Below are 23,681 nucleotides of genomic sequence, written 5' to 3' on the forward strand. Positions count from 1 at the left end.
GTTAACACTAGTAATAAACAGCTAGCAGTAGTTTTCACTTTCTTTCAAGCCAACTGAGGACAAACATAAAAAAAACAGAGACAGAGACATTTTTAGCTCAAGTTACGGAAAAAAAAAAGGGCAAAAATGTAGCTTACCAAGCTTCTGCCGTATTTGACTTTATTTGATCCACCTGCATGGCGTTTCCGAATTCTGGGCACCTTTATTAGCTTCAAAGTGTCATCCTGCACGGTCTGTTTTGTCACCGGCGCCTTTTTTTCGTGCCCTCCTTCCGTCTCTCCATCCTTCGCCGCCTCCTCCGTGTCGCTGGACACAGCCGAACCGCAATCAGAAGACGTAGCAGAGTGATAGTCGGACGTGTCGTGGTTCGTCGAGTCCACAGGAGAATCCTCCTGTACTTTGGTCTCGCTGTCCTTATCGTCCTCTTCCTCTTTGTCTGTAAAACAGGCTATTGAGAATGGGTAGCCATTCTCTCTGGATCTGTGGAGGATGACGAAACGTTGATTCATCCCGTCATGAATTGCTTGATGACAACATGCTCAAACTCGCAGACAGTGACTCACCTCACGCACACCTCCAGTGGGTCGATCCACACGGTAACTTCCGTGGGAAGACAGAGATCACTGGGTGTGAGCTCACTCTCCTCACAGGCCTTCAGGAGCACCTCATCGTTGGGTATTCCGTTATTTATCCGGATGCATCTGCAAAAATAACACAACAGTGACATCTTAGATCTCTTAACTGACATTTCTAGTCTACGGTTCAACGTTTGTGCCCCCGCTATAATCACAGATTTTTTTTTTTAATTAACAGCAAGAAAAATAAGACACTCCCCTTTAGTGTAATAAAGTAGCTCGTGTTGCTGCTTTATTATTGTATTGTTCACAAAGCAGAGCAAATATACTGTATGTCTGTAAGTATTAGCGAATGCGGTAAAGTAGGTGTTTAAATGGTTGCAATTACTGTAACATTTATAATGCTATAGACTGGGTCACCAACATGGGGCCCGCAAGCCTCCAAAGATCACATTAGTAGCCCCGCGAGCCTGTTTTAAAAATAGCTCACCAGCGATTTCCCAGGAATGTTGTTCTAGTGATCACTTCAAAACACTGGCATGTATTGGTAGAAATAAAATGTTGTATAATGATCCGTTTCACAATTGTTGTTATGAAAGAAATTCTGCTAAAAGAGGTAAAAAAATTTTTTTAAAAAAACTCCCTTAATGCATAAACATACGACTAACAGTCAAAATATTTGACTGTTTCACAATGTTTTGTCCTTTAGTATTTAATTTTACTTTAGAGAGGAAAAATGCCCCCCCAAAAAATTAAATAAAATTCACCCATCGTTTGTGGGAGGATGTTTGAACTTCATTTTCTTTGTCTTGTGTTATAATGTGTATTTTTAATGGCTTTTTGGACAAATTTATAACTAGCCAATTAAATTGTTTTGGCCCTAATAATACCATCATTAAAGGTAATTTGAGGAATTGTGTTATCTCAGAAGAATGTCTCAAACTGGTAGCCCTTTGCATTAATCAGCAACCAAGAACTAGCGCTCCAAGCTTCAAAAGGTCTATAGATTATCTTATTATTTAGATTTTAGACCGTATATAGCACTTGGCGCAATATGTTAGCATTGTGCTAGCAAACTTTGATTTTATTTATTCAGTGTTTAATTATAGTGTGTCAGTTTTAGAGTACGGAGTGTTGAATAAACAGCTTGAAGCAAGCATGTGTTGCCTCGTATTTGAAGATCGTCGCAAGTGAGCGTGCGACAGGCGCTCAGGATGACATTAAAATTAGTGTTTTTTTAAAAGTTGTGTTTGTAAAGCATGCAGAAAGTGTAACACTGGTAAAAAAGGGCATTTCTATACTATTTTCACCTACTAGGGTCCGTCTGGAACACGTTTCCCCACAATAAATTCAAGTTCACTGCATTGCACCTTTTTCTTTTTTTAAACAGTACTACTACTTTCATATATGTCAGTGTGGATTTGAAAAGTCCTACCAGGGCCATAATAAATATAATCAGAAATTTCAAATAGAACTAATGTTTGTTATATATTATGCACATTTGTGGGTTAAATGTTTCAGTGCTTTTTATAATAAGTAGTTCTTCCAAGGCTTTATTACATTTTTGAAATTGCATGACGAGCCAAATGAAAGGCATGTTACAAACGTAAAGGTTTAAAGCATAGGTGTCAAACTCCGGTCCTCGAGGGCCGCAGTCCTGCAGGTTTTGGAGGTTTCCCTCTTCCAACACAATCTGATTCCAATCAGCAGGATCGTTATCAGGCTTATGCAGAGCTTGCTGGTGAGCTAATCATGTATCAGCTGTGTTGGAGAACGGAAACATCCAAAACCTGCAGGACCGCTGCCCTCTAGGACCGGAGTTTGACACCTATGGTTCAAAGTTTTTGTCCTGCTTTTTCTTTGTGATGACACCACAGAAGAGGAGCGAAGCGTGAAAAGCGTGATGTTGAACTAGAAATAGATTTTATTGTTATGTAGTCACAGGCTAGCAGAGCGTTGAAAGTGCTACAAGTAGTTCGACAACCGCGTCATACATCAGACTTAATTAAACAACATGGAAAATTCAGATTACAGCACCAAAATGATCACCGTTACCATTCTCAGCTCAAGTGTAACCGAGTGCTCATTCACCTGAACGCCTGGCCTTTGCTCGGGCAGTCCGGGTACCAGTGGCCATCATACTTGTCGCACAAGAGCTGCTGAAGCTTCTCGGCAAACAACTGCGCTTTGGCTTCGTCCAGCTTGCCACGCACCACCGCAATCCGCTTGAAGAAGTTGACTCCGGCCTTCACCTCTCTTTTCATGCTGCCTGTGGAGAGTGGAGACAGAATGAGAAATCACTTGCACTTGTCAACCATGTACATAACTGGTTTTCATGAATGTTTTTTTTTTTAATAAGCAGTCTGCTGACAGATTGCATGTACAGAAGTCTTTTGGGGTGGGGTCGCTCTAGGGCAACGTGAGAGCGAGAACTTTTATCAGTGATAAGGAACAGTTGTCCATGAGCTTTTTTTTTTTTAAACCTTTAACAGACATTTCATTAGGTACACTATTAACTAGCACCCAGAACAAGTGCTTCTTGATTTACATTAATATTGTCAGACACTTAAATCATTCTTCTTTTAATTTGCAATTGGGTAGAATTAAATTAACCATTTTGATAGCCTTCATGTAACGTTGCAACAGCCTTAAGTGTACATCTGAAAAGAGAACTGGACATCTTACAGTTGCAGCTTCGTGCTATCAAAAATCAAACTGGAAGTCAAACAACAGTGCATACAAGCTCACAAGTATTATGGCCTGTACAGTGCACATTGAGCTGCTTGTTTATCTTCAGATAGTGTGTCCGTGTGAGGAGGTTGCCAGTGTCAGCCTGACCGGGGGAGAGGAGCACACTGATGGAAAAAAGCGGCCAAGGCAACTCCAGCTGGGCTGCCAAACTGCCTGAATCAACTGCTCATGTGCCTGACACAAAGTTTCACCTTGGAAGTCGAAAGTTATTGGAGCAGTACGCCATTAATACTTCAGTATTTGCTGAGTTGTGAAAGAAAATACAGAGTAACCTTGAAAATCAAATGCCTCTTTAAGTCATACGATTTGTATTTGTAGTTTAAAATTTTCAGCCATAGCTTCACAATTCACATGAGTACGTTTTTTTTTTTACAAGATTTCAGCGTGTTTTGTGAGATTCCAGCTTAAGGAGTCTTAGTTCTATTTAAGTTTAGACTTTGTGAGGTTTTTTTGCCACCACAAAAAGAGTACCAGCGACGGCATAAAAACAAAAGTGATGACAACCACAGAAACAGAGAAGAAACATTATGTTACGTAGCAAAGCAGAACAACAACATGCTATATTAGTAGTTAACTAGTAAACTAGAGTCTCTAACAATTAAATATACTACTATACTTATATTTTCTTTACAATAGTATGTTCTGTGCAGCCCCACTAGTCTAAACACGGTATTCTAATCCAATACCATACTGTGTTTGTTGAATTTGAGTTAAGCAGCCAAATCCACCCTTTTTTTTCCTCTCCATCTCAGGGGGTGGCCATTTTGTCGCTTGCTACAGACTGAAAATAACTTCCTGTTGCTCAGGGCTTGGGTAACGACTCATCATGTCTCACCTGTTTTCTGAAGCTAAGCCGTGATTGGTCAAAGATCATTACTTGAAATTTTTGGGGTTGACTTTTACACAAATTGGGAAAGCAATGTGGCAAAGTTTACAAGTGATAACCAGGTATACCATCCACCTCACATTTCTGAGGTTGAGGGTTCAAACTCAGGTTCTGGCCTTTCTGTGTGGCATTTGCATGTTCGCCCAGTGATTGGCTGGCGTACCCCGCCTCTTGCCCAAATTCAGCTGGTATAGGCTCCAGCTTACCCCACAAACCTAATGATGCTGAGCAGTATAGAAAATGGCTGTACGGGAGACAACATGTGCTCTCAGGTTTGAATGGTGAAAATACACATAAAAAAAAACCTTGTCTTTCCCAGGTTGTTGTTTCTCTATCAGTGATAAGGATGTTTTCAGCAAACTAAATAAGCCCATTCTGACGCATGGCTGTTCATCTTGCCACATACCTGGCCTGTCACTTTGTCAGGCAGTGACATGTATGCAGTTTCTTTTCCTAGCTTCTCGAGTTGGAGATAAATGCAACCTTGTACTTGGCTTTATCCTGAAGCTGTGTTTATGGAACTGAAAGATAAAATGTAGCTGACTAAACATTTTAAAGTGTCTGGAGAGGCTATGTGCTCAGCAGGTTGAATTTGTTTGCATCACATAAGTATTAGCTTGCTAACAATCTGCTACATAACAATTCCGCTACATCACAAAGTGACACATGTACATGCATTTTTGTTTGATGTTCGGCTCCCAGGGAGGAAACAAATGTCTAATTTAGTTAGGGGTTGAAAGCCTGATAGGAAACTGAGTAACTGTGAATTTAAATGGGAACTGTGAATTTAAACAATGAATTAAGCACATTGACATCATCTTTATCAGATCAAGTTCCAGTCATCCATTTTATATAACCTTTATTAGTGCCACAATGGGGATATTGGCACTCCAGTGCTATATTGCACTTATTATCTAGAGCATACTCAGCTGGCTTTGGGTGAGAGGTGTGGTATATTGTGGACTGGTCAGTCTATCGCAGGGAACATATAGACATTTTATTGGGTCTTCAATTAATCTGGAAAAAGCCCAATCAAGTACTGGGAGAACATAGCAGCAAATCCATTTTTTTAAAGGAAAAAAAGTTAAATGTTACAACAATAAAGTCACAAAGTTTCTTCTTTTTTTCAGCAATAATGTGATGGATGCTATCATCATCATAGAGCTTTTAATTGGCCAAAGCTTAGGTAGGGAGCAGTAAGTGGTTGGTTTATTTGTTACATTGAGCAGCTGGTCCCCTATGTAGGTTTAAATGATTTCTTGTTATTGCTTTATTCACGAAGCATTGTCTGATTAATTTCACCTATAATGTGCATGTGTTTTATCCAATCAGTGGTTGACCCGAGAAAAAAAAACTTCCTGGGCCAAAATGGCAATATGTTTACCGACTAGTGGCCTACTGCCTTTATCACAGGACGGCCAGATAACAATGAGATCGTACAGAGAGGTTAGAAGCATGGAACAGATTGCTTTACAGTATGTCTTTTCTGGTTTGATCTTAAATCACTATAATCAGACCACTTTACATCTATCATCTGCGCAGCGTCATCCCTAGTCACTGAAATCAGGTCACAAGTAGCGACTCGCTAATTAATTGTTATTTAAGGGCTGATGAAAGTCATCAAACTAGTTTTGGCATGCGTATACGACAAAGGGGACACAAAGCAATTGTGGCAACACGTGTCGGTGCGAGAACGGACCCCTATGAGAAGCACTCTTACGTGGTATTCGTATTTTGTTTCGATGGAAAGCGAAATGCAACGTTTGACTTTTTGGCAGTGTGGAAACCCCCTTAGGTGGAAACAAGTGGGTGGCAATGTGAAAGGAAACGTGGCAACTGTTAACAATAAACATAGTAGCACTGTTAACAACAATCAGTTTAACAGTAAAGTTTAACGTGGTAATGGATATTTTTTTACTCATCTTCACGCTGGTAGAAGCGTCTGATTAATAACGATGTGAACTCAAAAGTGAGCCTCTTTTACCAAAAGAGCATTTTAAACACGACCGTTCTTCAAAAATAATACATTTAGGACGACCGCAATAAATCAACTCACCGTTAAGTCTTTAGAAGTTTCTCCTCAGTGAATATCCAGTTGACTTGACTTTTCGCGATCGTGTGATGGCTGGCTTTGTGCTGCTGTGTGGAGTTATTGTGCTCAGCACATGTTGCTTCCTTGTTCTTTTCTCGCCTGTATCAGTCGCCGCTGCTTGCTGCAGCAAGAGACACGCAACATTACCGTCACTTGTGTGACTCACTTCCTGTAACCCACTATAGACCGAAAGTCAAGAGCGCGCGCTGACGAGTTTGGCGCGAATAGCCGCGCCCCTGCCACGCCATTTAAGGGCAAACAGGTAACTGGCACTTGTCGAAGCTATGGCGAATCTCAAAGGCGGTTGGACGTCACGCTGCCACGCTCCGTTTTATGGTCGGGTTTTGGATAAGTGTTTGTTTGTCAGAGAGCACCGTACGACCACGCAACAACTGGTTGGGACAGCTTGCTCAAGTGTAAAGTGTGAAGTCAAGTTTGTATACTTTCATACGTATAGCTATGCTAGCTAAATCGTTAGCGTTCCTCTTGGTAGCGGGTTAGTGAGTCTGAGAAAAAAATATTGTGAAGTTTGACTTTTCTTCAGGCTTTTGTTTGATCGTGGGTAACTTCTCCAGTTTTTGCCATATAAATGTGGTGAAATACTAAGTACGGTATTAACTCCAACACAACATGCCTCGGAATCAAATAGATGATGACGTCAGCAGACTGCTAAATGGTTGCCGTGTACAAATGGAACCTCCAAAGTCGAACACAGTCCGTTCCGTGGCGCTTATTTATTGTCCAGAGTTCGGACCTCAATTTTCTTGTCAATTAATTAACTCAACAACCTCGTTTAGATAACATGATACAATTCTTAGGTTTTATGTAACAGTTTTCAGTATGCTTTTGCAATAAATAAAAAAATTAAAAGTATTTTAAAGAGACAGTATGTAGAATTTTGTGTCCAGTGGTGAACTAATAGAATGCACTGACCTAAGTTCAAAGCGTGTGCATTTTTTAAATTATTTTTATTATTTATTATTAGACCTTTGATATATTTTTAAACTACATTGATGTGATACATTTTTGTTAACATATTAAAATTAATAGTTTTTTTTTTAATATGTATAATGAATGAACATTGAAAAATAAAATAAAAATCCACTGGAACGTAATGTGGTGACCACCAGGTAGTTCCACTGGAACGTAATGTGGTGACCACCAGGTAGTTGGCCAGCACCCAAGCGCATTCTATTGACCAGCTGCCACTGGTGTCTACGGGTGCTTAGCAGCTAAGCCTGAAAATGTCATCTCTTTAAAATGTCTATTCATCCTAATAAAAGTCTTAAATTCCCACAGACACAACACGCATCATTGAAAATTTTAATTTTCACACTCAGATTCACACCTAAGGCCAAATCAAAGTCTTCAATGAACATAACGTGCATGTTTTTGCATTGTGGGAAGAAGTAATTGGAGCAAACTTACACAAACATGCAACCTTCATAAAGGAAGGCTAAGCAGGGATTCAAACCCAGAGCCTCAGAACTGTGAGGCAGACATGCTAACCACTAGCTGCCATGTCTGGTGAGGCTGGAATCAGTGAAATCTGAACTGAAAGACGGCGAGGATCGGGTACCTTATGGGCCGAGCTTGCTATTTCTAATTTGGTCACATGTTAATGTACTCAAGGATGCTGGTTGATGCCCATTATAAAAAATAATGTCTTTGATCCTAGTAAAATCATTTACATAAGATGTAAAAAGAAAATAAGTTAACCACGGTACATAAATCTCATACTTGAGTCTGGCTGCACTGAAATCACAAATAATGGTGTTTTTGTTCAACTTTAATGTTCAATTCCAAATTGTGTGACTTCAGGGGCATTCGACTTTATAGGTTGCACAGTATTTTGTACAGCTTGGTTCTTGCAACAGTCATGGTCAGACATGGTCAGTTACATTTCTGAACTGTTAAGTTTAAATTCCATAAGTGCAACACTGACAAAGTGACACTTTGTATTTCTTTTTTTCAGGGCCTTTTGCTTATCTCAGAGCTGTCCTGTGTGGTTTCCCCTTACAAGCCTGGTGCTCTTTAGACTGCAGACATTCAGCCATAACAACGTGAGTCAGTTTGTTGAAGGCCGATAATGTGTTCATAAATACCTGCTCTTATGACAACATCATAGACTAACAGACTGCTGTTCTTAACCCATTAAAGCCTGAAGTGTCTGGCAAAACATGCCTCTAAAACCTATGGGTGACTTTAGACTCACCCCCTAAAACCTGATTCCCCCCCCCCCCCTGGAAATTTAACAATACTAAATAATTGATATCTCAGCCCACATAATAATGTGTGTGCTATTTACATTTTATTAGCTAGAAAGTTTCTCATTCCATCAGTGATGCGTGTCTCCTTGTCACCACTAGAGTGCAGCCAAGTGTCTCAAAATGTATATCTAAAGATGTACATAAAGAATATTGAAAGGTAATTTACTGCTTCATATTTCATTAGTAGTTGCCATCCTGTTTTTTTCTTCTAACCTCAAATTTAAGTTATATTTGTTTTTATCTAACATGCGAATAATGCTATATTTTAGTAGATGTTAATTTGTGTTTTTATAATTTTATCCATCCGTTATATATTTTATTGCATGTCACTTTCAGGAATTTCATAATTAGAAGTCAGAACCGATTGCTTAAATTTCTACGCCTGATTACTACACATCGTTCCATTTTGCACGTTATTATTTCACAACGACTGAACCATTAGTTAGTTTCCTCTGTTGCGTTTGCATTTGCACCTCTTGGCATCCTGTCATTGCTCTATTTTTGATTTATTTCCACTGAGGTCTACATGTGGCCATTGTTAGTGCAAGTGTTTTTGGACAGTGTGTCATTTCTCTGCTGATTATTCTCAACTGCACATAATCACACTTGCTTGGCCCAGATGCCAAGTCAGGAGTAAATTGCAGCATATTTGATTTTTTTTGTAGGAATAATATTAATTAGATGTACAAAATATATTTTCATAATTATAAAAAAATATATGTACTTTTTTAAATGTATTATACAGTATATTGTGAGCATTTGTGTGTTTTTTTCTATGAGCTTTTATTTGTTCTCAGGATTGCTTGGTAGGCCAACTAGCCAGCCCACCAGGTCTTTAGATGAACCCCTGGAGGCCCTTCCTGTTATTAACTGTAACACTGATTGCATTACATAGTCTTTAAACAAGCACTTAATTTTCTCTAAGCGTCACAGGTCGTTTGGTTCATTTATCAGTGTATTTATTTGCTTGCTTTCCAAGCTGTGCATCTCCTCGCTTAATTGATTTCCCCTGTTGGTATGGCATTTGTGCTGCACGGACACATTACGCCGCGAGCGAGGAACAATCAAACTCGGAAAATCAGGATTTAAACACATTTTTCACAAACGGACATGAGTGTTAGCCATTTAAGCGAGCAGCTGTAGTCAGACCCCATCAGGAGCCATCACTGTGGGCCACGCGCAAGCCACATGCAGCCTGCTTTGCCTTTCAAAACATATTGATTTCTCTCTTTCACAGGGAGCTTAAAGCCATCGATCGGTCAGGCCATTTCAAGATCAGTGTAAGCATTCCTTGCCCTAAGTCACATGCCGGCTCTTTCCCTCAGGTAATGACTGACCTTGAGCTTTGGACCGGTTTGTCTGGCTGCAGAAGTCTGTCTTTGTGACATTCAGGCCCTCCACTCTGGTTTCCTAATGTGGTCAACATGCTTGTGCCTTCCTAACAAAAGGTATGAACAAATTAAGCTAACACCTCCTCCTTTGACCTTTAGCATCCTCTCCTCCTCCTCCACTTCACTGTGGATCGATACCTATCTGTATTTACAGTGTATGAAACCGCTGATTTCATTTCACATTGAAACAGCATGGCATACTGTACTTGGTATAGAAACTCACAGGCCAAAAAAAAAAGAATTTTGTTAAATAGACATTACACATTTTAGTATTGGTTTCATGACGCCAAAGTAAAAACTGTTTGAACTGTAACTTTAACTGAGCGAAAAAAATGTGGGTTTGAGCGGTTTGGAAAATGGATGGATGGTTGCTTTGTTTTGACTTACATTCAGGATTAAATACGGTACTGTAACAGAGTGAATAGAGTTCATTGTATCACAAAATAAATTGTGTTCTCAATCTAAACATTATCATTCCTTTTAGACTTCAGCAAGTTTTCCACAGAATTATTTAATAATTTTCTGATATTCTCAGGATGTAAATTCAATGTAAAGATGTTTTCTCAGCAGATAAGATGGCCTTAAATCAACCCCAATAGCATCTTAAATCAGCATGCGGACTCTTTCTCACTCGACGGAATGTTGCTTGGGGCTTTTTAAATTGCCTATATTTCATTCACACTCCCAAGCTTTGGTCGCATCAAAACGCAGAATATATAACTCATCCACTCCACTTCAAAGTGGGTTGGGAATAGGCAAAACAAACATGAAAAGAATGAAACATTGTGTACACAAGAAATAAATCACATCTTGGGGGGATCACACTCGCGCAACAACTAATCCTCAAGCTTGCGGTTCCAATAAGAGGACTTCACACTGCCATTATTATGTATTTGGATTAGTATGTGGTGCTTGAATGGGTTGAATGTTTTTTGTGGACAGATGCTGAAGTCAACTTAATGATAACTTGATGGCACAGTGGATAGCACCGCTGACTTGGGACACAGGAATCAGGGTTAAAATTCTGGTCAGAGGGCCCACGGAAAACGGGTGGGTTGCATCAAAAAAGGGCATGTACTGTACATGCTGCAAAAATCCCAAACTTCACATGTACTTTATATGAATAGTGGCGGTCTGAAGACATCTGTATGACAATACATTTTTACACATATAGTGCCACCTAGTGGTGACATGACATGTCATCTTTTACCTTTTGATGTACTGCGCTGAAAATGTTGACAGGATACAACTTTGACAGAAAAACCAAAAGATGTTGATCATGCTTCATGCCTAATATTGTGACATTGCGGCAGAGGGCGTGGCTTGATGGCGCCACAAATTCTGATGATATGTTGTGACACCAAAGTCTGGAGTAATTTGACCCAGATGATTCTATCTTCTCAAAACTTCACACATTCGATGGGAGTTCGGGCCTGATGACATCTACAAACATATTGTTCATCGTAGTGGTTGCGCCACCTACTGACGAAAAGAAATACAAGTTTTATTGTTTGATGTTTTTATTAGTGCTGTTATAGAGTTAACTAATTAATTAATCACAAAAATGATCGCATTAATTATGCATTAATGCAGATTAATAGCACTATTCATTCTTGAGCGTGTGTAGTGGATTTTTTTTTTGAAGACATCCTCATAACATTAAATGTCAAAAGAATTAACACATAACAGGGGCTCTTGAAATTTGACAGGCAAAAAAGGTTGATTAAAAAGCCTTTTTAATTAAGTGATTAATCATGATTAATCAAAATTCTAAGATATGATTAATCTGATTTAAAAAAAATAATAATCGTTTGACAGCTCTAGTTTTTATCCTAGCGGGGTAACCAGATCTGTCACATATTTGCTTAGAACTTAGACCTTAATTCATCATACTAAAACACAAAGTTTGTTAGTTCTCGCCAAACACCCCGCCTTCGCCGCACGCTGTTCGCCAAGACAATAACGCTGTTTTTGAAAGTCTAAACATGCTCAAAAACATATGAAACTTGTCACACTCATCAGGCTTGGCCAAAAATTTAGAATTTCAGTGAATTTTTGTTCTACAAATTTTTAACAAAGCAGCCCCGGTTTGTACGTTTTACCTAAATCTAAGAAAATTGGGAGGCGCACGAAACAGCCCAAGACCTACAAAAAAGTTTCTTAGAGCCATATCCTTAACCTAACAGGAAGTTCGCCATTTTGAAATTTCTTTCAAATTTGACTCCTACTCCATTTGACTACTCATAGAGATTGTATCAAATCACCTACAAACTACATAATTTATGCATCTGTACAGCCATAGATATATTGTGTATGAGGAATTATTATGGGTTTGTCTGTTATTAACCAAAGCTAAAAAGGAGTTAAAACCTACAACAAATTTAGAAGTAAAGTTACCGGTAAGTGAAGTTATTTGATTTGTGTGGCCCTTACTCACAAAAGAGCCTCAAAGGGCTTCACGGGCCCACAGGTGACAAAGATTGGCTGCATCCCATAATCCAAACCTCCAACGGTCAAGGAAAAAGGTAGTACCGGTATCCCAATCTATTTGACTTCTCCTTCAACTTTGTAAGATTATTGCCGCGGTCAACCACAATTCTGGCATGACAGAAATGGATCTGATTGTGGTACGTTTGATGCGTTCTCAAATAGTGCACATTTTTGGGAAAAATAGATCTATCCTTGAATTAAAAAACAATGTGCCGTTACTAGCCAGAATCACATTACCCTGTCTATTATTGTTTAGTTATTTAATAGCATATAATTGTATCACCCTTAAAATTAGGAGAGCCTGTGCAAAATGTATGCCTCAGTTAGGGGCCACATATGTCAAGCAGAACAATTGAACATATGCAAGCCTGTGCAAGAGGAGATGTGCAGGGTGGTTCAGTTTACAGTGTGCCCTTGTTGGCCTCCGACTGAATCTTTTCAGATCTCCTGGCAGGCCTCCTCCTCTTTTTGCTGTCTCCACAATCCAATCACTCAAGGTGAACGGGCGGGCCCACTCTCTTCACTCTTTTTGTTGTTGTTGTTGTTTTAGAGACAAATGCTTGAAAGCAAAAATCTGACCCTAAGGATGAAGAAAATGTGTTATTGTGAAACATATCAGCAGTTGCTATGGAGATGAGCGTATCTGTTCAGTGGTCTGACATTAACCTTGCACTCTCTTCTTGACTGTTGGCTGCTACAAACACACTTTATTCTTCCCAATCAATATTTCAGCAGCAGTCATCAAACACATTAGGCAGCCCATTAATATTGATGCAGCCCTTAAAATAGTCAAAGAACACATGTTCTCATTAGGACATCATTGTGCTGATTATGGTGCATGTGTTGTGGTTCGGTGTACGGTATTCGGAAACGCCGTTTCATGTGACACAAGAGGCTGCCCTAGCCTTGAACCACCATTTACAAACCCTTCCCTTCCCCCATCTGCATTTCTCCCTCGGCCCCTTTTTGCTCCTCTGTGCTCTCTCTCTCTTTCTCTGTCATTCTCTCTCTCTCTCTCTCACACACACACACACACACAGCTGAGTGTCTTTCCTGTATGCTGGGGGGCCAGCGGAGGGGAAGTACACCGAGAAAGAAAAGCACTCGGAGTTCAAGTGCACGGGCTTAAAGACACAGCTGGCTGTGACAAAGGAGTACAATAAAGGGGAAACTAAACAGCCACAAAAATGGAAAAAGAATGACTTGTTGATGATGTTCCTTAGTACATAGTAATATGGATCATATCAGAGAAAAGGGGGGGAAATTCAAAAATATTTGAACAGGAAAATTGAGGAAGTCTCCTCCCCTTTTCCTTTCCACATTTTCCCTCCCACCTTCCTTTCTCTGAATCGCAGTCCCTCCCTCTCACTTCTCCTTCATTCCTACCAGGCATTCACTCACACTCACACAAACATTCACATAACACACACACGCACACACATGCGGCGATTGATGCGCTCTCCCTCCTTCGCTTTTCTCAGCTCCAGCTATTTGCACCTCCCGAGACTTTGGCGACTCTGGACTCACACTACAGAGGAACCGGTTCTGCACAGCCGGAGCGCATGCCATCCAAGCAGCACCTCTGCCAGCCCCTCGTTTTACTGCACACGGCAGATAAAATGTGAAGAGTGGATTGGCGCAAAGGCTGGAGGAAAAAGAGAAATGTAATCCTGCTAGTTAAGAGGGACAGCACGAACTCCTGAGTGGGCCAAGTGGGAGGAATCAAGTGGTTGAAAACGCGGGACAAGGTAAAAAAGAAAAGGAAAAAAAGCATTAACTTGCTCTCTTAAAGTTATTTAACAAGCAAATTTAACACATTTCAGTTTTATATTTCAATGTTTTTTTGCAAAGTAAGAGTACTTTGTCTATGTAGAGCATGGGTTTCATAGTTTGTGAAGTGAATGTTAATCTTTCCCACTCAACTGGAATATGTCCTGCCTCCAAGCTTCTCCTGTATTGCGACCATGGATTTGATCTCCAATATTTGCCAAACAGTTTAAGTTGTAACCAGAAAGCCAGCTTGCTACTAGCCACAGGCTGATTGTAAATGCCTATTAGGTTGCTGAATGCTTGTTAGAACACTGTTGAATTAATTTAAATATATGTAGATTATATGATTGACAGGACATGTTTGTCTAAAAGAGATTTTATCTAACTGTTTTAAAGAATTTGATTAATTTGTCGTGTTCGGTACACAGTGACAAATCTTCAAACCCAATTTTGCCTGCTTTCAGAATGTGTTCATCCACTCCGTGCGCTGTGTACCCAACACCACTTAGTACCTGTGTGATTGTGTCCGTGCGCCTCTGTTTCCAGTCTCTATTGTGTCAGTTTCTCTCCACATGTGCCCTCCAGGGCCTGCGATACATCCTCTTTCAAATCCAAGCTCTTAACAAGCCTACCTATCTCCATGGAGACCTGCTTACGGCTCCCAGGCCTTGAACTTGAGCGCAAATGCATGCAAATTGACAAAGATGCCCTGCTTGTCTCCCTGCCCGGGAACAGCGTTCAGACTGGGGACAGAAAATTGCAGCAGCTGACTTTGTTGTTGATGGTCTTGATACAGTAAGTTGTGCATTTGTTCAGGTTTTATTGAGGCTCATTTTGAAAGTCAAACCAGTTATCTTAGTTGATGTTATGGCTTGTTTATTTCATTTATGTTTCTAACCTTTATTTTTCCGGGTAAGGCAGTTGGGAACAGATCCTCATTTAGAATGCTGACCTAGCAATTTTTTAGGTTTAAGTAAGTTTATGGGTAAGGTTTAGCAGGAAGCTATCTTGGGAGTTTTTCAGTGGCGCCTACAAATTACTCAGATTGTAAAATTACTCTTTTTATGACTGTGTACATGCAAGAACGCAATGGCAGCATTTATCTGAAGCAGCATCATTTAGCTCATAGTGCAATATATTGAGATTTAAAGTGGCCAGACAATTTTATGATTTAATAACAGTAGTTAACAGTAGTTCAATAATATTAAAGAGACCGAAACACTACAGTCACATTACATTTACAGCTTTCACTATTTATCTAGTACTGTGTTAAACAGAGATGGGATTGACTCGTATTTGATTCTTATGTTTAAGAATAATGTTAGTTTTGAAGGCACAACTGAGAATTTTAATAATTGAATACTGTGCTGTTCTGCTATTCACGCCTATTAGTCTTTGGATTGTTTTCCCGAAGGCAAAGGGCGGATGCAAATAACCTCTCTCCAGGGCGAGAGTTAGTTGTTTCTTTTGGCTCTTAACCGCTACTATTCTCGGAGGTGCTGGCAGCTTAACCAATTAAGATGTTTTATAATTGATAGAATAATTGATTACCAAAATCAATAGTAACATAACAGCCCTGTTTAGTTGACTATGCTGTGACGCTTATAGTGCATGCTTGATAACTCATTAGGAATGTGTTCAGGCCAACATTTTTTCAATGTTTAAATTAGCCCAACGAAAATAGCAAATCAGATGCACATAATTAGAACATACTTCAATTAGTCTTTTGGCACTTCATGAGGCACTGCTGTAAGTTAACCTGCCACATGCTCAGTCCACTCATTTGAACATTTTTGTGTCATGAAAACATCTGAAGCATTTCAACAGAGATTCGAAAGGCATTCCATCGCCACAAGTTCCAAGTACATCTCTTAAACCAACCAAATCCTGAGTCAGGTTTTTCAAGGTTTCTTCCTGTTAAAGGGTGCTTTTCCTTCAGATTGCTGCCAAGTACTTTTTCAATATTTCAGAAATATGGCCTTAGATGTCTTTACTGCGAACAGGGAACTTATTTAAGTAGATTTGAAATTGTATAAATATGCTCAATTTAATAAGATACTCAAGGCATACAAGCGGATGAGATACTTTCTCTGCTTATACTAAATACTTGCTGAATGAAATTGATTACTCCTTCCATAGATATGTTATTTTTTTTACCACTTTCGGCTTGAAGTTACCATTAATGGATCTGCGAAGAAAAGAGTGCCATAATGTTGTGTGAAAGCCCCTTGTGTAATGAAACACAACTCGTTCTTCACAATCAATTATGCAGCCCTGGTGTGAAGGTCTACACACAACAGGCATGATCCAGTTGGCAGAGAGAGAGCGACAGAGAGAGAGATGTACGCCATGTGACCATCCACTATGGATGTGCTGAAGCTCTCACGGTCGAGTGTGCTATATTCCCTCTGGACTAAGTGTTCCAGTTGCATTTGTCGGTCTTCTCTAGGACACAGGGTTGAAATGGGGCTGCATTGGGAGAGCTCCATCTGCATGCCCACAGGGCTTTCCTGCTTCATAAGCACACTTTTTCTCAGCTAGACTGAACAATAAAATGTAAGTTGAAAATCTGTTTTTCCTCCAGCTTTTTTCGGTCATTTGAGGATGTCCTTTCGTTATCAACAACTAGCTTTTTCTTTTCTTTTTGTTTCATCTGTTTTTATTATTATTATTATTATTCCTGCAGACGCCACATGTGCTGATTTGCAACAACCAAAAACTAATCAAAGATCACAATGAAATCCTGTATGGTAATTTATGTAAAACCTGCATAAATTGTGTTCCTTGCTGTAATGGTTTCAGGAATTCCTCATTCTCATTGATGACAAGGAGAATACTATTTGAACAGTCAGGTTCATAGATATTGAGACATTAAGATGAGTCTCATCTTTTTGGCCATAAACAAACAACAAGATACCTTTTGACTGCAGACTTTCAGCTTTAATTTGTGGGTATTAACAACAATCATAAATCTAACTTTCCCTTTTTATTGCTTGGTTGCAAATCCTTTGCAGTCAATTATTGCCTGAAGTCTGGAATGTGTCGACATCACCACATGCTGGGGGTTCATTCCTGGTGATGATCTGTCAGACCTCGACTGTGACTGTCCAGTTCTTGCTTGTTCATTGGACATTTTCCCTTCAGTTTTGTCTTCAGCAAGTGATATGCAGGCATGCTAAATTGGATTCATTTCAGGTAATTAACCTGGCCATTACATAACATTCAACTTCTTTGTCTGAAAAAAACTCTGGTTGCCTTTGGTCATTGTCCATCTGCACTGTGACACGACATCCAATGAGCTCTGAAGCATTTGGCTTCATATGAGCAAATTGTATTGCCTGAAACACAAGAATTCATCCCGCTGATTTTGTCAGCACTAGTCACATCATCAATAAATACGAGAGAAGCAGTTCAACTGGCAGCTGTAAATGCCAACAAGGCCATGGACCAGTTGAGCATCCAAAGGTTATATTACTTTAGGTCTCTTAAAAAGGAGGAGGCAAATATGCAAATTGTTATAATTGCTACACCGTTCACTTGATTTGGAAGTAAATAACCTCAAATTAAAGGTGAAAGTCTGCAGTTAAAACACATCTTGTTTGTTTCATTTCAAATCCATTACAATGGCATTTAGAGCCAAAAATATGAAAATAGTTATAATGTCCCAAGATTTATGGACCTGAATGCATTTATTAATATCTAGTCATCACAGTTATTTGGAAGCTAAAACACCCTTGACTAACATCCACATCACCCCCACTTAAAGGCTAAGCACTGCATTTGTGGCGCAGAGGCCATTGAGAGTGACGGGCGTTTTTTTTCTGAAACAAAAAATAATAATAAAATCAGGGTAGCAAACTTGCACAACTGTTGATGCAGGATTTTTTTTATACCGTTCATGGAGGCAATTTACTTTATCTTTTTTTTTTTTTTAATCTACGACAAGATGACAGGTATGAAACATGCTCCTCTTGATAAAATGAAATCAGCCTGGATTTAAATATTTTACTGTCAGATGATGAATGGACTTAATTCTCAAACGGGGTAGCCAAGCATCCATTTGTACTTGTCACTGACAGTCAGGCGGCTTTGACAAGGAGGTGAAACACATTCGCCATGCTTTTCGTGTGTCTTAGCCGGTGAAACAACCTTTTTAACATCCTAGTTTAAACCTAATCTCTCTTCAGTTAGACATCATAGTCACACGTGTGGATTGGTAGAAATACAGTAAGAGCGTGCACCTGACTGCAGCACATTGTCCTTCGCCTCTCTTTGGCCTTTGACTCAGACGTGCTGCACAAATAAGATGGAGGGATGGATATTGTCCCCAACCATCAACACTCAGGCCAGGGAAATGATGCACTGTCTGAAGATTGGTGGTAATAAATCTGAAAGGAAAGACTTTCACTTTGTCTCTCAACAATAATCTGTGCAAATTAGGACTGCCAGGATTAGTCAACTAGTCACGGCTACATTGACGATCAAAATCGTCCGCAATTAATTCAATAGTCGACGTTATCATTTATTTATTCTGATGCTTTGTTTTTTTCTCGAAAGTGGCTCGTCTACGCCTCTCCTGCTGGCCGGTTGCCCCTCTGTGACGCACATGCGCAGTCATTTTAATCAATTCATCAGTGATGTAAACAGAAGCACTGTGGGTAATGTAGTGTCATGGCCGGTGTTAGTAACGGAATCCGAAAGCTTTGCGGCTGATGCCTGATTCAATTTCTGACATCAGGACTATCGTCTCTGGAAGCTAGCTTTAGCAGTACGCACAGGTGTGTGTTTTATGTAATGCTGTAATAGCGATATTATGTTAACATATTGTACCGTCTACTATGGATTTCAGAGACATTAGTGAACTCCCATTTATTAAAAACCAAAACACAGCTACGTACTGACTGCATGGCCATAGTGACGCCGATACACAAAGTAGTACGTACATTCATAATCGCTCGCTTGCTCACTTTCCCTGGTTCCCACACTCACCAACAGAATTAACTCGGAAGCAGAGCACTCAAAGTAACAGAACTTGACGTTTGCCACAACCCCTCAACAGCATCACATAACAAAAAAATGCTTGAAGCCTGAGAAGAGTGAAATACTGTATGCATTTATTTTGTATTTATACTTTCATAGTATTCATAGTGCAGCTATGCATAGTTTATAGTTTTTGGTTGCCTTTTAAAATGCACTAAACATTATAACCAAATATGTTAAGGCCACCATTATCGCCTTCAATTCCAGTCGTCATTTACAGTATAAACATGTCAGGAATGCTGGTACAATTTGCGCAAACCTTAAAGAATTCAAGCTGTAAGCTTGGTTATCTATGAGCAGCTGCTTGCTGATGCGATATGCTTGGATTTACATATGATCCAATTAGTCGACTAATCGTGACTACTAAGACTAGTCGACTAGCAAAATAAATGTTTATGGTAGCCCTGATGCCATGTGAGTATGTTTGCATGTTTGCTTGATGGATGCGATAGAAGGGGTCGGTACGTCTGCCGTGTTTCCTGCATGTGCTATGGATGACATTTTGCAAAGATGCAATGAAGGTCAAGCATTAACTCTCTAAATATCTTAGCTTGATTGGAATGCAAAGTTGAACTGTTTTTTTTTTCGTACTAAATTCTCTCTCATCCTTAATTTATATATTGTTTGCTAAATGTTGTTACACTATATGCCAGACAGTTTACCGTCGGAAAGGCTTAATGGTGGCTTTGTGCATTCTGCTGGAGGCAGAGGTGGTGAGGAAGACATGAGGGTTAAGATCTGCTGAATGGTGCATACTGTATGTTTTGAAAGTCAGCATTGAGAAGTTATGTTTTTGTCTCTTCCACTCCTTTTTGTTTGTTTTATCTCCTCCTTTAATGCAATATTCCCTGTCTTGTTCTTGATACATGGCTTTTTTATTCTGTCACCTGTTGTTGCTAGCATCTCCAATTTCCCTCTCTCACGCGTGGATTTTGAAAGTTGGAGAAATAGTTGTTGTTGTTTTTTTGCTTATGTGAAATTGCTTGCTCTAATGTCATACCTTCTTCTGTATGTAATTAGTGTACAGTACTTTTTATTTATGATTATTATTTTTTGACTAAGTGGGGCATCTTTGGGGTGGAATAACTCTTGTGATGACAGTAGCGTGATCACTTTCTTTTTATTGATGGAACAGGTTTTTGATTGAATGTGCCGTCATTGTGCCATGTGTCATCGGTTGTTTTCATTTATGTCAGCACATAGAGAAAATTGTCACCACAGCAAGCAACCACATGGCTGTCCTCATCATCATAACTTTGTTCAAAACAAGGATCAAACATCCCTTTGAAGTAATCAGTCTTTGGTGGAAAGATTCATTCTTTCTTTTTTTCACCCAGTGTCTCATCTTTGTCCCTTTAAATGAGCTAATTGGCTTTGATTTGTAAGCAGATCACTCTGCTCGAACATCTTTAACAACTGTTTACTTTGCACTGATGCGTAAATGTTATTTGTGAGTTGGGCTCAGGTGGTGGGAGTGTCAACTATGAGGCTGCAGGTTACTTTCCAGATCTTGATATTTTTGAGCTAGATACTGCACAAAAAGACTGCATCATCAGTGTGTGAATGAACCATTTACTTTCCTTCCACTGCACCATACTCCATCATCATTGTAGTAAAGAGGTGCCATTTGTAAAGACTGGTTTGGTATTTTGAATTTAGAAAGGCTCTTTATAAACGAAGTCCATTTAGCATTTATTCTCGCTGTGCATTCAGTCCTCTTGTAGACTAATTAAGCCAGTTGCTTGAGGTTATGAGTATTCTTCTGGAGCTCATTTGCAATAATGCTCACCGTGCAGCCTACTTGGTTACAGCGGTCTGGAGGCTATACCAGCGGACGGCGGGAGCGAGGTGAATTATACCCTGGACAGATTACCAGTCAGTCACGAGGCTGGTATTTAGATACAGACAACCATTTACATGTAAATTTGCCTCCAAGCAATTCCGTGTCTCCAAATGTGGAATGTGTTTGGTTAATTTGTGGAGCCTGGCTGAGCCGCAGGGAACCCATGCAGGAAGAAGTGGGAACCTTCTTTTTCCTTAAATCGCCCACTCAGACACATATTTTTTTTGCCTTAATTTTTGGGGAGTGATTTGGATTGTTGGCAGTGGATAGTAATCCCTAACAAAATGATTTTACACTTTGATTCGAAGCGGCTGTTTGTCCAGATGAAATGCACTTGTGAGAGCAGCAGTTTGTTACTGACAATAATGGATGGATATAATATATATATCATGTAAAATGAAAGTGTTCCAGCTTCTGAAATGTGCATTGACTGTGAAATTAGCGTATTATAGTTTATCATTCCTAACATCAGCTCATCTTATCTCACAATGCTCTCCATTATGTGAAACACATGCTCGCCAATTGCAAAAGTGTTATCTGCCTGTGCGCCACCTCTCTGGTGCCAGACACGGAGGAGTAGGGGGAGGAGGCAGAAGCCGTGTGAAGAAAGATGAAGGCAGATAGAAGCAAACCGCCCGTGACTTGGATCAAATTGTTGGAGAGAAGGAAAAGAGGAAGTAACATTTGTTCTTGGCCATTATCTGCTCACTAAATCATGACCACCGCCATCTTTTTCAAGATGGGTATGTTGGCGTGCAACTTTCTGTCTTTTTCATTGCTAGTCAATATCAAGTAGGCATGGCGCCATTATTTATTGGTAAATTGTATTTTCTGATTTTTGAATGGTCAGTATAAATGGATGCAACATATCCATCTGAATTTGTCTTAAACCGGATGTCAAGCCCAAAAAAAATCTTTGCAATTATATGTTCTGTGTGCCTACATTAGTCTAAACACAATATTGTGATTAGTATTGCATTTGGGGAATAAAAAATTTAAGACTAATACGCCCGTTTGACACCATCCAAGAAGGCTGACATTTTATCTGGCTCCGCCCTCTACTGTTGACTGAGATTGACGTCAAAGTACCCACGGGATTGTCTTGCGTGCATTATATGACCAGGAAAACAGGTGAGCCGTGACGTTCGCAAGGAGCCCGTGGGCACTTTGACATCAATTTCATTCAACACCAGATGGCTGTTCTTTGTAAAATGTCAGCTTCGTTGGATTGCTGAAGACAACTGAATTTGTATTCTAAATTCTTATTCCACAAATTCAATGATAATCACATTACCATGTTTAGACTAAGGAGGGCGGGTTGGTTCATAGATAATAGTATTGCAAAGAAAGTTTATTTTATTGTCAAAAAGAAGAAAGAACTTGATTTCACTTTAAATGTACCCAAACCCACCAAAATTATTCCGAAAATGCTGATAAATATTCAGTTTAGGTTCTCACGACGAACTGGGGGTAAACGTGGGGGGAAAAAACACTGAAGAAACACAATATAGAAAAATATGGCCGAGCTGTGAATATGCATCGACTGTAGTTAATAATAATATAAATATGAATAAGAAATAAAATAAAAATAAAAAATTTCATATATTTGTTTATTTTTAAAAATGGGACAGAACATATTAATGAACATTTACAAATGTAAATATGTATGGGATTATAGCCGTTTGACTCATTTGCTCATCTGTTGTCCCAATGGCTAACCTTGCTAGCAAGATGAATTCTCGCGGTGAGTTCACAAACTCTGGAGAATACATCTTGTACCGCTCCCGCTGATATGTTTGCAGCTGACCTTTTTTAGGTTGGACCAAGCAGGCGATGTTTAGGCAGGACGAAACCAATAAGCGCCGATGGCAGGGGGAAACAAACAAACCTAACAGACAAATGGATGCTGCAATTAATTATGTTCTGGCAGAATCACTCACCGTTTCCTTGTTGAATTTGAATAGCGAAGGCTCCCCCCATCCCCCACCCCATCCCACCCCCCACCAGGGCTTTCGAATGTTATGCAGGACAGACATAACATAATAACATAAACATTTTTAGTGAGTTTTTTGTGTGTGAAAAATGCACAAATTGAATTGCATACAAACATTTACAAGTGTCATGAGTAAGGAGGAAGTAGAAGCTGCCCTCGTCTTTTCGGGTCGGCAGGGTCACATCTGTAAGATGAAAGGAGAGGCCGCGCTCGGCTGCCTCCATACAGAGATGGAAAGGTCAGGAAGTGGCCCCAGCACAAACACCAGGCTCATTGTTCAAGTTCAAGGTAACACTGAGTGGAGGTTCCATTCACTTAGCCAAGGGTGCTCAGTGGATCTTTGAATGCCGCATAAAACCTCACGTTGTGCTCTTATGCTAGCCCAGGTGCGTTTGCCCGCTCCCAAGCGCATGAACGAACAAAGTCGCAGCCAATGTCAGAACGCCGTTAACCCCACTGCCCCCTCACCCTGGCCCCTCCTCTGTTATGTCTGCTCAGTCGTCAGCTTCTCATTAGCTCCTCACAGGGGATTTCCTGTTCGCCCCCCTCTCTTCCTTGTTCCTGTTCAACGCTGAAAACA

At 39.8% G+C, this 23,681-nt stretch overlaps 2 protein-coding genes across 11 annotated transcripts in view; one reads left to right on the forward strand and one right to left on the reverse strand.

Moving 5' to 3' along the window:
• Positions 1-6,503, reverse strand: part of LOC144058385 (uncharacterized) — a 15,812-nt gene extending 9,309 nt beyond the window's left edge. Inside the window, exons 1-4 of one of the 2 annotated variants that reach the window (XM_077576823.1) lie at positions 6,269-6,503; positions 2,667-2,840; positions 564-701; positions 138-480 (exon numbers count right to left, since the gene is read on the reverse strand). In XM_077576823.1, coding sequence (XP_077432949.1) covers positions 138-480; positions 564-701; positions 2,667-2,839 — 654 coding nt within the window. In that variant the 5' untranslated portion in view covers position 2,840; positions 6,269-6,503. Of the gene's footprint in view, positions 1-137; positions 481-563; positions 702-2,666; positions 2,845-6,268 lie in introns of both variants that reach the window. The other variant, XM_077576822.1, reaches the window with a different exon arrangement.
• Positions 6,504-6,542: 39 nt separating this feature from the next.
• Positions 6,543-23,681, forward strand: part of spaca6 (sperm acrosome associated 6) — a 44,055-nt gene continuing 26,916 nt past the window's right edge. For 6 of the 9 annotated variants that reach the window (XR_013295425.1, XM_077576819.1, XM_077576811.1 and 3 more), the window contains exons 1-4: positions 6,592-6,737; positions 8,280-8,367; positions 9,900-10,022; positions 13,937-14,203. The gene's annotated coding sequence lies outside the window, so the exon portion shown is untranslated. Of the gene's footprint in view, positions 6,567-6,591; positions 6,738-8,279; positions 8,368-9,899; positions 10,023-13,936; positions 14,204-23,681 lie in introns of those variants that run through there. The other 3 variants (XM_077576814.1, XM_077576812.1, XM_077576813.1) reach the window with 3 other exon arrangements.

The sequence above is a fragment of the Vanacampus margaritifer genome, chromosome 9 (assembly GCF_051991255.1).
Source record: "Vanacampus margaritifer isolate UIUO_Vmar chromosome 9, RoL_Vmar_1.0, whole genome shotgun sequence".
Classification (NCBI taxonomy): Eukaryota; Metazoa; Chordata; class Actinopteri; order Syngnathiformes; family Syngnathidae; genus Vanacampus; species Vanacampus margaritifer.